Genomic DNA, 12,503 nt, shown 5'->3' on the forward strand with positions numbered 1-12,503 from the left:
TAAATATATTAATTTTTCAGGAGTATGTATACAGTCTGTAATTTGTGTTTCATTTCTAGTTTCCAGTTTCAAAGGTTTAAGAAAAATTGTAATTCTAAATTTTTACATTTTTAAATTAAGATTTTAAAGAAACTAAATTAAAAATACCGTTTGTGGTAAATATGAAAAACAACTTTATTTTTAAAATTTTGTATTCAGAACAACATTTGTAAAATTTTATGCCTAACGCTATATCCAGGGACAGAAAGTTAACAGCCTATCTCATCTTTTTTTTGTACTTAAACACTTAGGCACCTTATTTCCTCTTTGTATTATTGATAATTATCACAAGAGTAAATCATTCTTGAGTGGGACAGCTGCTCATGTAAGTCTAATTCAGTCTGGAAAATAAAACACAGTAGCTAAACCAGTTCTGCTGACAATACGTCTTTAAAAATAATGATTGAAAGCAAGTAAAATTTCACGTTGCCATTGTTAAAAATATTTTTCTTTTATTAATTTTTTAATGCATATTTTACATAGGGGAGTCAGTGAATGCTTTTATTTTTTTCATATACTTGTTAATTCATTTTTATTATTTTTAGTGTTATAGATAAGTGCTTAAATTCTACTTTAAAATACAGACCAGTGAAGCAGTGTTTTAATAAAATATCCATTGAGGTTTACTTATTTATGGTAAGACATAAAGGTATATGGGTTTGTTTTTCTTTTTAAGAGATGCTTTCAAGTACATATTTAGAAGAATTTAAGGATCCACTTTAATCAAACATGATTGATGCTTATGCTTTAGTATTTTAAACAGCTGTTATTTATTTCATATTTCTGTTCGTTTCACTGTATTTTGCCTTATGACATCCATGAGAATGGGTTAGCTTTCAAAATAGCTTTTATTTAGTATGTTCATTGAAATGTAATTAAATTGTTTTAAAATTCCTTTATCATGAACATAAAATACCCTTCTAGGACTTTGTTCTCTTAACACTCAAATTAATGCCACAGTACCTGGGGATTCACTACATTAAGAATAGTTTAATCTAGTAGTCTAATTAATCCTGGGTTGTGCACTGTTAACAGGAACTCGAAGAGGGGATCAGCAGCCACCAGCCCAGTTTTGTAGCACTAAACAGAACGGGGGACAGGATTGTCCAGCAGCTCTCTCCCAGCGATGGAAGCTTCTTGAAAGACAAGCTGGCAGGTTTAAACCATCGCTGGAGTGCAATCATTGCGGAAGTGAGGGATCGTCGGCCAAGGTGATTTACCCATGATGACTTAAGGGCACAGGGGTAACGCTTTTTGGGCAGAGGCTTTTTAAGATCCAATCAAAGTTCTTTTTCTATCTGATATTACAATAGTTTTTCTGACATTTAAGACCTCCCCTCTCCATGCTTTACATTTTTAGAGCACTCTTCTTTACTGTATTTTTAGGCTGTCCATATAGTCTCACTTTTCTATTCAGGTAGCATATGTATAAAAGATGCCTTATTTTATTTCTGTTTATTATGATATGGTGACAATGTGGCAGGAACTTGAAATAGTTGAAAGAACATTCTGGACTTTTAGTCCGAAGATCTGGGTTCAAGGTCAGGCCTCTGACTTACTCATTTCCTGACTGGGCCTCGGAGTCTTCATTAGCAATGTCTCTCATTAGGTCGTTTTTTAGTGTAAAAAGATGTGCTGTACCTTTATCAGCGTCAGTGCTTCATACGTAATATAGTTCTATATGTAATATAATAAATATGATGTATTATTATTTGTTTTTATGTTACAATGCCCCAGATTTTATTAGGGTGTCTCCTGGTCGTAAACATGTTTACCAGTGAATATAATACTCAACATTATACATATTATTTTACACATTACTTTAAAATTATTTGAAAATTTTTTTTGAGATATCAATGTTTAATAGATAATTTCTACTTTGCTTAATACCTTCCATTTTATAGATGACCTTTTTTGGAAGAGTTAATGGTATTTTGGGGTTCAGAAGTCCCAGATATTTTTTCTGCTAATTTTAACTTTGTAGATGATGAATTATTTTAATGATAAGCTATTGTTTTGTTAAAAGCTAATCTTTTTCAAGTTCATTATAGGTATACTTTGGAGATAGTGAGGGTTTGCTTCAAAAAAGTGAATATAATAATATGGAGAGTCACAGTTTTTTCCCAGTGCTTATAGAAGTTACATTTACACCATATTGTAATCTGTTCAGTGTGCAGTAGCATATGTCTAAAAAAAAAAAAAAAACAATTTACATACCCTAATTAAAAATACTTTATTGCTAAAAAATGCATCGTCCGAATCTTTGGCAAGTTGTAATCTTTTTGCTGACAAAGGGTCTTATATTCGGTTTGTAAGAAAACGCAGTAGAGTGAAATGCAATAAAGTGAAGCCCAATAAAATGATGTGTGCCTATATTATAATGTAGCATAAAATATTCAAGTATGAATATTTGGCCTTCGGCTGCTTTTTGTAAAATAACATCATCTATTATTTTGTGTGTTTTGGTAAGAGGCAAATAGTAGTTTGTGTGTTTTGGTTGGGAGATTGCCGTGTGTCCCATGTCTGGCACCCTGCACACACCACCTCATTTAGTCCTTACAGCCACCCTGAGGGAAGTCCCAGGCCCATTACACAGCTCCGGATACTGAGGCTCAAAGGAGAGAGGTTAAGTAACTTGTCCAAGGTCTCATAGAGTTTGTGATGGTGGTAATTTACATTCTCCAATACTGTGCTGTACAAACTTGGGCAGATCACAGAGCTCTCTGGCCAAGATTCCTCCTCTGTAAATGAAAACTGTGATATCTTCTCAGAGGAGTATCATGACAGTTAAATAAATGTGTTTGTAAAAAGCATATGCCCAAATTATTCATAGTGAACATTCAAAATATCTAGTTCTTATAATAGTAAGTTAACCTAGAACTTATTCTTCAAGCATATTATTGCTGAATTTTGCCAATGATTGATTGATTGATTAATATTTATCGAGCTTATTATTTAGCACTGGGATACAAATGTGACTAAGGACTCAGAAGAGCACATTTAAAGAAACAAGTGGTATGATTAAAAACACATTGTTAAGAAGATACGGTGCTGTTACAGAGGCGGGTGATGGGCCGTAGAATTTAGGCATCGCAGGGGAGGGATCCTGAAGCTCAGTTCAGAGCATTTATAGCCATTTCCCATAAATTCCTCCTAGGGAGGGCCTTGTAGAGAGAAGAAATAGAACAGGTGAAGGCGGGATACATGAAATAGTATAGCCAGGTGGGAGATCTGCAAAGGTTAGATGGAGAGGAATGTTCAGGGACCTCGGCCAGGATTGGAAGCTGAGGTCCCATGGGGACCTTCTATGCCATGCTACTGAGTTTGTGTGCAGAACCTTTCTACCTTGAAAATGATCTATCTCCCAGGCCTTCTTAAGGAAAAAGACGGACCTGCTGATATGGTATTAGAAATAAATGCAGGAATTCTAAAGATTTTCAAATGGATCTCTGTGGAGTGTGGTAAATATTGCTCCCAGAACTAATAACATAAAGCCAATACATAATTTACTCATTTTTTGGAAGAGAAAAGAGTAATGAATCTCTTTTCTGGCATCTTATATTTTAACTAAAGTCATATTTGTTTTCATGGAGTCATGTTTAACTTCACTTCAGGATGTCACTTATCTTAAATTGAGGCTACCTTGGAACTTTAAGAGCTTACATGTGTATAGTTATCAGAGTCACAGAGAAATAGCACATGGTTCCATCTGTTTGTGTATTGAGGACCTGTAGTTAAATACTTGCACAGTTCTGCAACTTATGGTGTTAATTCCCTAATGAGCAATTGTTATCTACTGTTTGAACATTAATTTATAACCTGTTTTACTCTTAGGGGTAACTTTTAAAAATGTGGACTATATTTAACCAGTTTTCAGATGAAAATTTTGTGACTCAAGTATGTCTTACTGAAATTACTTGATAATGTTAATTTCCTTCATAGATGTATTTTCAAAATAATAAATTACTTATGATTATGAAACATGAGTAATTTAAATTCCAGCTTCTTTTTTGGAAACACAATGTTTATAATAGTATTTTGGGAAATACAAGGTCTATAATAGTATATTAATTAGTAACATGGGTAATTTAAATTCCAGCTTCTTTTTTTTTTTTTGGAAACACAAGGTCTATAATAGTATTTAATAAAAATAAGAGTACAAATACTCTTTGATACAGAGGGTAGATTACCTGTTTTGGTATTGGTAGTCTTAACAATTAGTACTCTTGCTTTATTTATTTATTTTTTTATTTTGAAAATTTTGAAGCAATAGCCTCTCCCAATAGATACTTAAAAATGAAAACTTGTGATTTTATGATGATTTTTATTAGTTTTTCAAACATTAAAATAACTTTGGAATATTACTGATTAAATATATGTTTAACATTTATATATATATTGCATTATTTGGGTCCTTTTGTAATTAAAAAGACAAAGTCATAGCCAAAGAAATGTAAATTCTTATTAAAGATGACACAATGTAATTCATTAAAGAGTGCATTCTGTTTTTAAGTCAACAGGAGCTATAGAAATGATACCACTTACCAAGCTCTAAATAGCTTCCAAACCCTGTCTTAAAAATACATAATCTTGTTTGTCATATGAGTTCTAATCATATTCTCATCTTCTGACAGATGGTTTATATACTTATAAATGTTACTTTTATAACATTTAAAGGATCTAGTTAAGGTAGTTCCTTTTTTATATTCATGACTGTTTCCTTATTTCCTTTAAAACTTTTGCTTTGTCTTTTCTAGATCTCTTTTTATAGCTCTGCTATATTCAAATATAATACTTACTTTAATGAACTGACCACATTTTCATTTTGCTTGTATTTTCTAATACTTGTAAAAATTTCCCATTTTCAGTCCCTTGCCCTGTCCTTATTGTTTATTTCTATGAGTAGAGTTAATAGTTGCCACCTAATGTTAATAAAATGTTATATAATGATGCCTTTCTATCACCTTGGAATACTCAAAGAGAATTGTGTGTTTTTTCTTGTTATTTTAGATAAAGGCATTTTTATGATTTTTCAAGTTCATTATGCCATACAATAGTATCTAGCTTTAAAAAACTTTCTACTAAATTTCTATATAATTTTTCATGACGAGAAGACATTTTTTAGTTTCAGTGTTTTTGAATTTAACGAAGGAAGAATTCTTCTTACATTATCTAATCATCTTTGGTATTACAGAATGTATACATGACTATTAACACATTTAAAACACATAATAAGATAATTATTAGGAGTTATTTCTTTGTGGTGTATTTAGTCCGAACATACAAAGTAAATTTATAATGATCTGCTTAACTGGATAATTTTTCTCAATATTTTTAAATAATATATTCTTTTAGGCTAAAAGGAGAAAGTAAGCAGGTGATGGAATATAGAAAAAGATTAGATGATATTATCTGTTGGTTAACAAAAGCTGAGAAAGCCGTGCAAAAGAGACCGACCACTGAGCTGGAAGGAAATCTGAAAGAGTTGACAGTAAGTGATTTGTCTCTATATTTGCCAATGCTTTTTGATGCATGAATATTTACACTAAAATTAAGATAAAATTTTAAAAGAAGCAAAGGGGAAGAAACTTTGTACTTTGTGGACTATGTGGTGACCTTTAAAGAGGAATATCTTGATTTATTTGTTTTTTTAAAGAACAGCTATATTTTTTTTCTTCACAGCTAAGGCTTTGCTCACATGAAAGTGAGAAATCATGCGGTTTCAATATTAGACTTAAGGTTTTTAGGATATTTTCAGCAGACTTCATAATTTTAGAATATAATATTTCTGTGAAGTATAGTTTTTACTTTTAGATTTAGAAGATAATTACTGATTATTATCTATTGAATTGTGCAAAATTCAACACTGTAAATGAAATGAGAGTAACCCCTCTAGGCTTATCATTATGATGTATTAATGAAATATTTTGTTAATCTGCAACCAAAAAGAATTGTTTATAGTTGTATATGTACACTGTACATAAAAATACATAAATATATAGATATGTAAACATGCCCAAATAGCTATACATTTTTATATTCATACATTTTATATTTTTTTGTGTTAAAGAATTAAAATAATTGTTGCAGAACAGTAAGCATAATGAGCTATGTTTATTTTAAAAAATTGTGTGTGTGGCTACACACATGGGTATGCCTCAAAGTATGCCTAAAATGATACCTACTAATTTGATAAGGGATCCTGTCTAAAGGAGTGTTATAGGACAGTTTGGGAAAGAAAATTATTAGTAATGATGAAAAATACTGTGTGGTAAACGATTATTAAGTTTCCTTTTCAAAATATGACAACCATCTAACAAACTTGTTCTTGTTTTAGCTAAAAATTTCAATTGTTTTCTTGGAACGTCCGTTTTGTAAAGTATTGGAAGCAGAGGATGGGATAGTACATTAGGGTAGGTAGAGATAAGGTAGAGATAGATGCATAAAGTGCTCCTACTCTTTCTTTTTTCTTTTTGCTTTTCATCAGAACAGACTTCGTTTTCATTATAGAAGAATAGAATATTAAATTATCAATGTAAATATGATATAATAGGACCCTGTCGAAAGACGGGGTGGCGGGTGGGACGCGCATGCTCACAAGTGCACACTGAAGGCGGGTGCTCATTCTCATATCAGTGAGTTTATCCGTTAACATATGTTTAGGCTTCTTAGCAGTTTATTTTCTACTCAAATTAAAAGGCCACATTTGTGAGAATACTTTCTCAAAACTATGTTACTTTCTAATACAGTTCTTGAGCTTCGTGCACTATGACAACCTTTTAACCACACCTCTCTCTGACACCGTTAGGACTTAACCCAAGAGATGGACGTACAAGCTGAAAAACTCAAATGGCTGAATAGAACTGAATTGGAAATGCTTTCAGATAAAAGTCTGAGTTTACATGAAAGAGAAAAAATTTCAGAAAGCTTAAGAACTGTAAATTCGACATGGAATAAGGTACGCAATAAGAATTACTGTGATACTTTTCTCGTGTTTATTGATTTTGTTGTCAAAGAAGTGGCGTCACGTTAACTTCTAATATCCAAACATGGGTACATTTTACTAATGCATATTAATGTTTATAATAATTAATTATTTTGGATCTGTCATAGACAGAAGCATAATTCTCAAAGAATGCTTTTTATTTTACATGCACTTTTGTGGCCTTCAAAATTTATACATTGTATATTATATGAAAAAAAGAATATACATTAGAATAAGGCAAAAAAAAAATGCCAATAGTTATACTCTGAGAATGAAGTCGTTAAAATAACTTCCCGATGTTACATTTCACTTTCCATAAATGTAAGTTTATTTTTAACAATGTTATTCATTCAGCATACATTTATTAGATTCCAGGTGGAATGCAATGGCATGTGGTCTCAAATATGACTAAGATAAGGTCCTTTATTTCAGTCCATTACTTTTTTTTGCAATTGAAACAGTTAAAGGCAGATGAAGTCATAGATTTTTCTTTATTTTGGTTTGGCACGTATCGGAGTATGAGGTCTGCCTGGGACTTTGTATTGATATGCATGTGCCCTTGGTTTGGACGTGCCCCATAACAGTCATTGTCTCCTCCCTCAATCCTTTTAAAATGGTAGATGGCATTATATATCTAATGATGCAGGTGCTTTATCGATCTAGCCTCACTGATTGAGAATTATTGTTTTAATGAGTCACTGCTGATTGAGAATTACTGTCTTGTTGAGTCACTGTTACTGATGACTCACACATTTGTATCTCTGGCCTGGACTTCTCTTTATGCTGTAGACTTACATATACATCTGCCTGCTCAGCAGCTCTATTTGGATGTCAAAATAGGCATTTCAAAGTAACATACAAAATTGACTTCCTGCTTTCCACCTCCCTCCTGTGCATTAATATACTTCTCCTGCCTCAGCTACTAGTAATTATATCCTTATTATCATGTAGGCCCAGAATACTGAAGTCTATCTGATAATATTTGATTTATATCTCAATTTAAAAGGAAACACAAACTTGGAGTCACCATCATCAGCTTCTCCTTCAAAATACATATTGATAGATACATAATGAAGCAAAGCAAAATGTTAACAGTCGTAGATGCTATATGGCACATGGGTATTCCCTGTACAATTTCCTCAACATTTGATAGGTTCAAAGAACTCCACAAATTTGATTGTTTCCGTTAACATGTTTCGAGTCGCCATCACACCTTTTTTTTGATTACTGCAAAAGCCTTTTCATTGGTCGCCCTGTTTCCTCCTTCGCCCTTTGTCAATCTCTTCTCAGCTAAGCAGCCACAGTAATTTAGATCAAGTAACTCCTCTCAGCAAAAGCCCACTAATGGTTTTCTTTCTCACCAGAATACAGGCTAAAGTTCTTACTGTGATTTATAGGTCTTCATATTCTGGTTTCCTGCTATCTCTCTGACTCCATCTCTACTCTCTCACCCTTACACGCTTTTCCAGACATGTTGGCCCTGTGTCAAAGACGCTAGGCTCAGCTTGTGCATATTCAGTCGGAGCACATGCATTTATTTAACACAAAGGATGCCATTGGTTATTGTGTAGAATAGGGCATGGTGGACACTTTGGGAGCACTCTGTTAGCTAAAGCAAAGCTTTTTTTTCACTCTAGACTCTATAGATTTTACTCTACCTAGGTGGATTATGAATGTCCAAGACCAAGCAATGCTTATTATGCAGAGAATTTTAACAAATACACTTCGGGAACTACTGCTCTGGGATATTTCATTCATTAATGTTTTTATTCTCTGACTCCAAAGGTTTTTTGATTGTACTTTCACTTTATGCCAGGCGCCATTTTAAGAACTAGGAATATAGCGAAGAGTATGCTGCTCCTTCTAACCCAAAGAACTTATTGTGATGAGAAAAGTAGAACAGTAATCATAAAATAGAGATATCCATGGGACATAAAAGTAGGGTACTTATCTGGCTTTGGGGGGTAACCGTGGAAGATTTTTTTGGAGGCAACTGTATCCAAGCTAATTTATAAAAGATGAATAAGAATTGATCAGATGGAGAGTGGGGGAAAGGGCATTTTAGGTTATAGAAGGAACAAGTGTAAAAGGGTCTAGAGGAGGCAGAGAATGAACACAGTGCATGTGGGTCCTAGGGTAGCTTAAAATAAAGTAGATGGGTGAGAGATGCTTGCAGGGACCAGATCCCAGAGGCCTCACCATGCCTCACAAGGAATTTGAGCTCCATCTTCAGAATAGTTTACTACCTCGAGGAGGGTGTGCAGCTATTGATAGATTTTACGCATGAGAAGGTTATATCTTGGAAGCATGCTATAGCCGAGCTATAGAGATGGATGGAGTGATCTTAAGGATGAATATTCTTAGGTATCAGGATATCAAGTTACTCCTCTAAAGCACTATCCAGATCAGAATAACTGATCTGGAAAAGATCACTTAGTTGTTAGATAGGTTTGTGAGGGGTTGTCAGGGAGACAGAATGAATTCAGAGTTGGATATGTCTGAATATATCCAGTTGACAAAGAGAACCAGACTGAAGATATATTTTGGGGAGTCCTTAGCCTCTTAAAGATCTACATGGTAAACAATACCATTAGAAACTAGGACCCAGAGAGAAAGGCCAAAGTCAATAGTAAAAGGAACAAAAAAAATTCCTACCCTGTAGATTGTTGGCATTTAATGGATGGGCAGAGGAGATTGAGCTGGTGAAGGACACACAGATCAGTCAAAAAGATAGGCGTAAAGTCAGGAGTGCAGAATATCCACAGAAATCAAGGGAAGGGCAGTGGCATCATTAACTATTGCAAAGGGCCAGGGCAGCCAAGAACTGGGTGGTATTCCTGATAGTAACACCAGGGGAGCGGGGGCTCAGGCAAGACCAGTGGACACTGATGGTGGGGACAGAAGCTCGGGCACTGAGGAGGAAGAAAAGCGGCAGAGTTATCATGTGGAGTAGCAATACTTCCTCTTTCTAAGGTGTGACCGTCTTCGTTTACGTAGTACTGTTCTCTTTCTGTTTGGCCTGATGCTGCAGGCATGCAGAGAAGTGCCGAGTGCACTGAAGGAACGCATCCAGGGACCCTGTTCTGTTTCTCAGACAAGAATTGCTGGTAAGATACAGTTTATTCCTTAACAGTTTTTTTTTTAAATAAACATAGCAAAATATTACAATTACAAATATCATATGTGAATTAGAAAAACTTAAAAACACTATGCAATTGTGATCTGTAATTCTACTTTCAATTGCTTGAAAAGAACGTCTTCTTTAAACCCAAGACATATTTGGCTCCTCCATGCATGCAACGCAGTCACGGTAGATAAGACTTTTTGCTTTTCCTGGGACTAGAGGGACCTGGGTCTCAACAGAACCTGCTGAAGGGACTGGATAAGGCAAGGTGGGGAATTCAGGAACATGCAGTTTTTGAAGAAAAGCAACTATAACCTGTTATGTGAACATGTTTTAGGGGTGTGTAATTAGATGTTGATCATGACTGAAAACAAAAGCGTTCGCTATCCTTGGAACCAGGTGGGAGAAGGGGATTTAGGAGAGTTCTCCATCCCAGGGAAGCTAGTTACTGACAGATGCTGATCACTTAGGTATGGAGAAAGGAGTTTGCTTGTCATTTATCTCCTGTCCTTGTCTGCGTCAGGGAGCAGGCCCGGCAGCAGAGCCACTGCCACTGCCTCGCCAGCTCTCGGAACCGCTTGGCCCTGCTCGCCCTCTGTTGACTGTTCTTGGCCTTTTCCTATATTAACTTTAAAATCCAAAATTTCAATATATGATTTTGTTAAGGTACACACAAACTTGTGATTTTTAAAATTCAAATTGTGCTGAATTTACAAATTGGCTATGTTTTGTAGAAAATTATTTTAGCCTCATCTAATATGTCCTATGTTAAAGCGGCTTCCAGGTGGGTCTAATAATTAATTCAGCTACGACTTGTTTAAAACTAAAGAAAAATAGTAACCAGCCTCCCATCATTAAAAACAAAACCTGGCAAAGACAAACAAAAAAGAGAAGTAAAATCTTTACCCAATCTTTGAAGAAATCCAGAATCTTTAATAACCTCCCAGGACAGTTTTATGGACTTGATCACTCAAATTTGATAACATTTAAATGCTAAAAAGAAAAAAACACATTGAAACTCCTAAAATACAAGCAGTGTTTTCAGCAATTTGGCCAGGGTTCATTTTCCTACAAAAAGAGTTCATACACATTGATAAGGAAGCAGATAAAGAACATAGACAGTTATAAATTATACCATGTTTGGTTAACAAACATGTTAAATATTGAATCTCACCGATAATCCAAAAACCATTAAATAAAGGGAATGCCGAAAGCTGTGTGTTTATCCATTGAAATAGAATATTTGTTTGTGTGGATGCAGGATTCACACAAAACTTGCTGCTCCTGCAAGTCTAAAATTCCAACTTGTAAGGAAAGCAATTTGGCAGTAACAATTAAATAGATTAATTTTTTTTCATATTTTCTGACCCAGACATTACACTTTAGGAAATCTATACCAAAGTAGTGACCAGAAATGTGAAATATACTCTACTCAAAAAAGATTTTCCTTGCAAGTTTTTTTTAAAGTAAAATTTAAGGTGCAATGTAAGTATCCAGGTGTAGGAAAAGAGTTAATTAACAGTTAGTGGGTTTATATGTAGATTATTGCCATAGGTATCCACAGTGATGTACATTAAGAATGAGTAATGCTCATGTTTTAAAATTAAGTGAAAAAGAAAAGTATGAATAAATTGATTTTATTATTAAGGTAAACATCTTGACAAAATAACACTCCTAATTTTCCCAGTTAATGTATTTTTATTTTATTTTCTCTTGGTATCAGTGTTACTTCTGAGTTATTGCTGCCGTAAAATGTTTTGAGACTGTGTGTTTAATTTGCTTTACAGCTGCCAAGATCATAGATATTATAGGAATACCATTGCCATTTCAGCATGAAAAAATAAAAATCTACCTTTTTTTTTTTTTTACTTAAACTAAATTTCATGTAAAATACATACACACGTCACCGTCGTACCACCACAATCAGAATATCCTGTGGATTTATTAACGCTTTGCTACATTCTAATTTCAGCTCATCCCGGTATCCAAAAGGTGGTGCTAGCATCATCCACATCAGATATTCCTGTGCAGTCTCCTCGTCCTTTGGAGATTTCAGTTCCTGCTGATCTGGATAGAACGATAACAGAACTAGCCGACTGGCTGGTATTGATCGACCAGATGCTGAAGTCCAACATCGTCACCGTCGGGGATATAGAAGAGATCAATAAGACAGTTTCCAGAATGAAAGTAGGTGCACGGTGTAGAGGCTTGTCGTGGGAACACCACAGTGCACGGGCGACAACATCGGTTTGGCTCTCCTTGTCTATCCTAAATTCTGCGAGAATGATCTCTACAGATTCTTTATCTGTCAAGCAGCCGTCCCAGGCTAGCTCTGAAGAGTAAAGCTTTTCTTGC

The 12,503-nt window shown here is 34.4% G+C and overlaps 1 protein-coding gene across 7 annotated transcripts in view; it reads left to right on the forward strand.

Annotated features, from left to right (window-relative positions):
• UTRN (utrophin) overlaps window positions 1-12,503 on the forward strand; it is a 446,823-nt gene that overhangs the window by 190,216 nt on the left and 244,104 nt on the right. For all 7 annotated transcript variants that reach the window (XM_036222314.1, XM_036222327.1, XM_036222319.1 and 4 more), the window contains 5 exons: window positions 1,075-1,250; window positions 5,395-5,530; window positions 6,848-6,997; window positions 10,056-10,131; window positions 12,121-12,335. In XM_036222314.1, the coding sequence (XP_036078207.1) occupies window positions 1,075-1,250; window positions 5,395-5,530; window positions 6,848-6,997; window positions 10,056-10,131; window positions 12,121-12,335 (753 nt within the window). The remainder of the gene's footprint in view (window positions 1-1,074; window positions 1,251-5,394; window positions 5,531-6,847; window positions 6,998-10,055; window positions 10,132-12,120; window positions 12,336-12,503) is intronic.

The sequence above is a fragment of the Rousettus aegyptiacus genome, unplaced genomic scaffold, assembly GCF_014176215.1.
Source record: "Rousettus aegyptiacus isolate mRouAeg1 unplaced genomic scaffold, mRouAeg1.p scaffold_m13_p_1, whole genome shotgun sequence".
Taxonomy (NCBI): domain Eukaryota; kingdom Metazoa; phylum Chordata; class Mammalia; order Chiroptera; family Pteropodidae; genus Rousettus; species Rousettus aegyptiacus.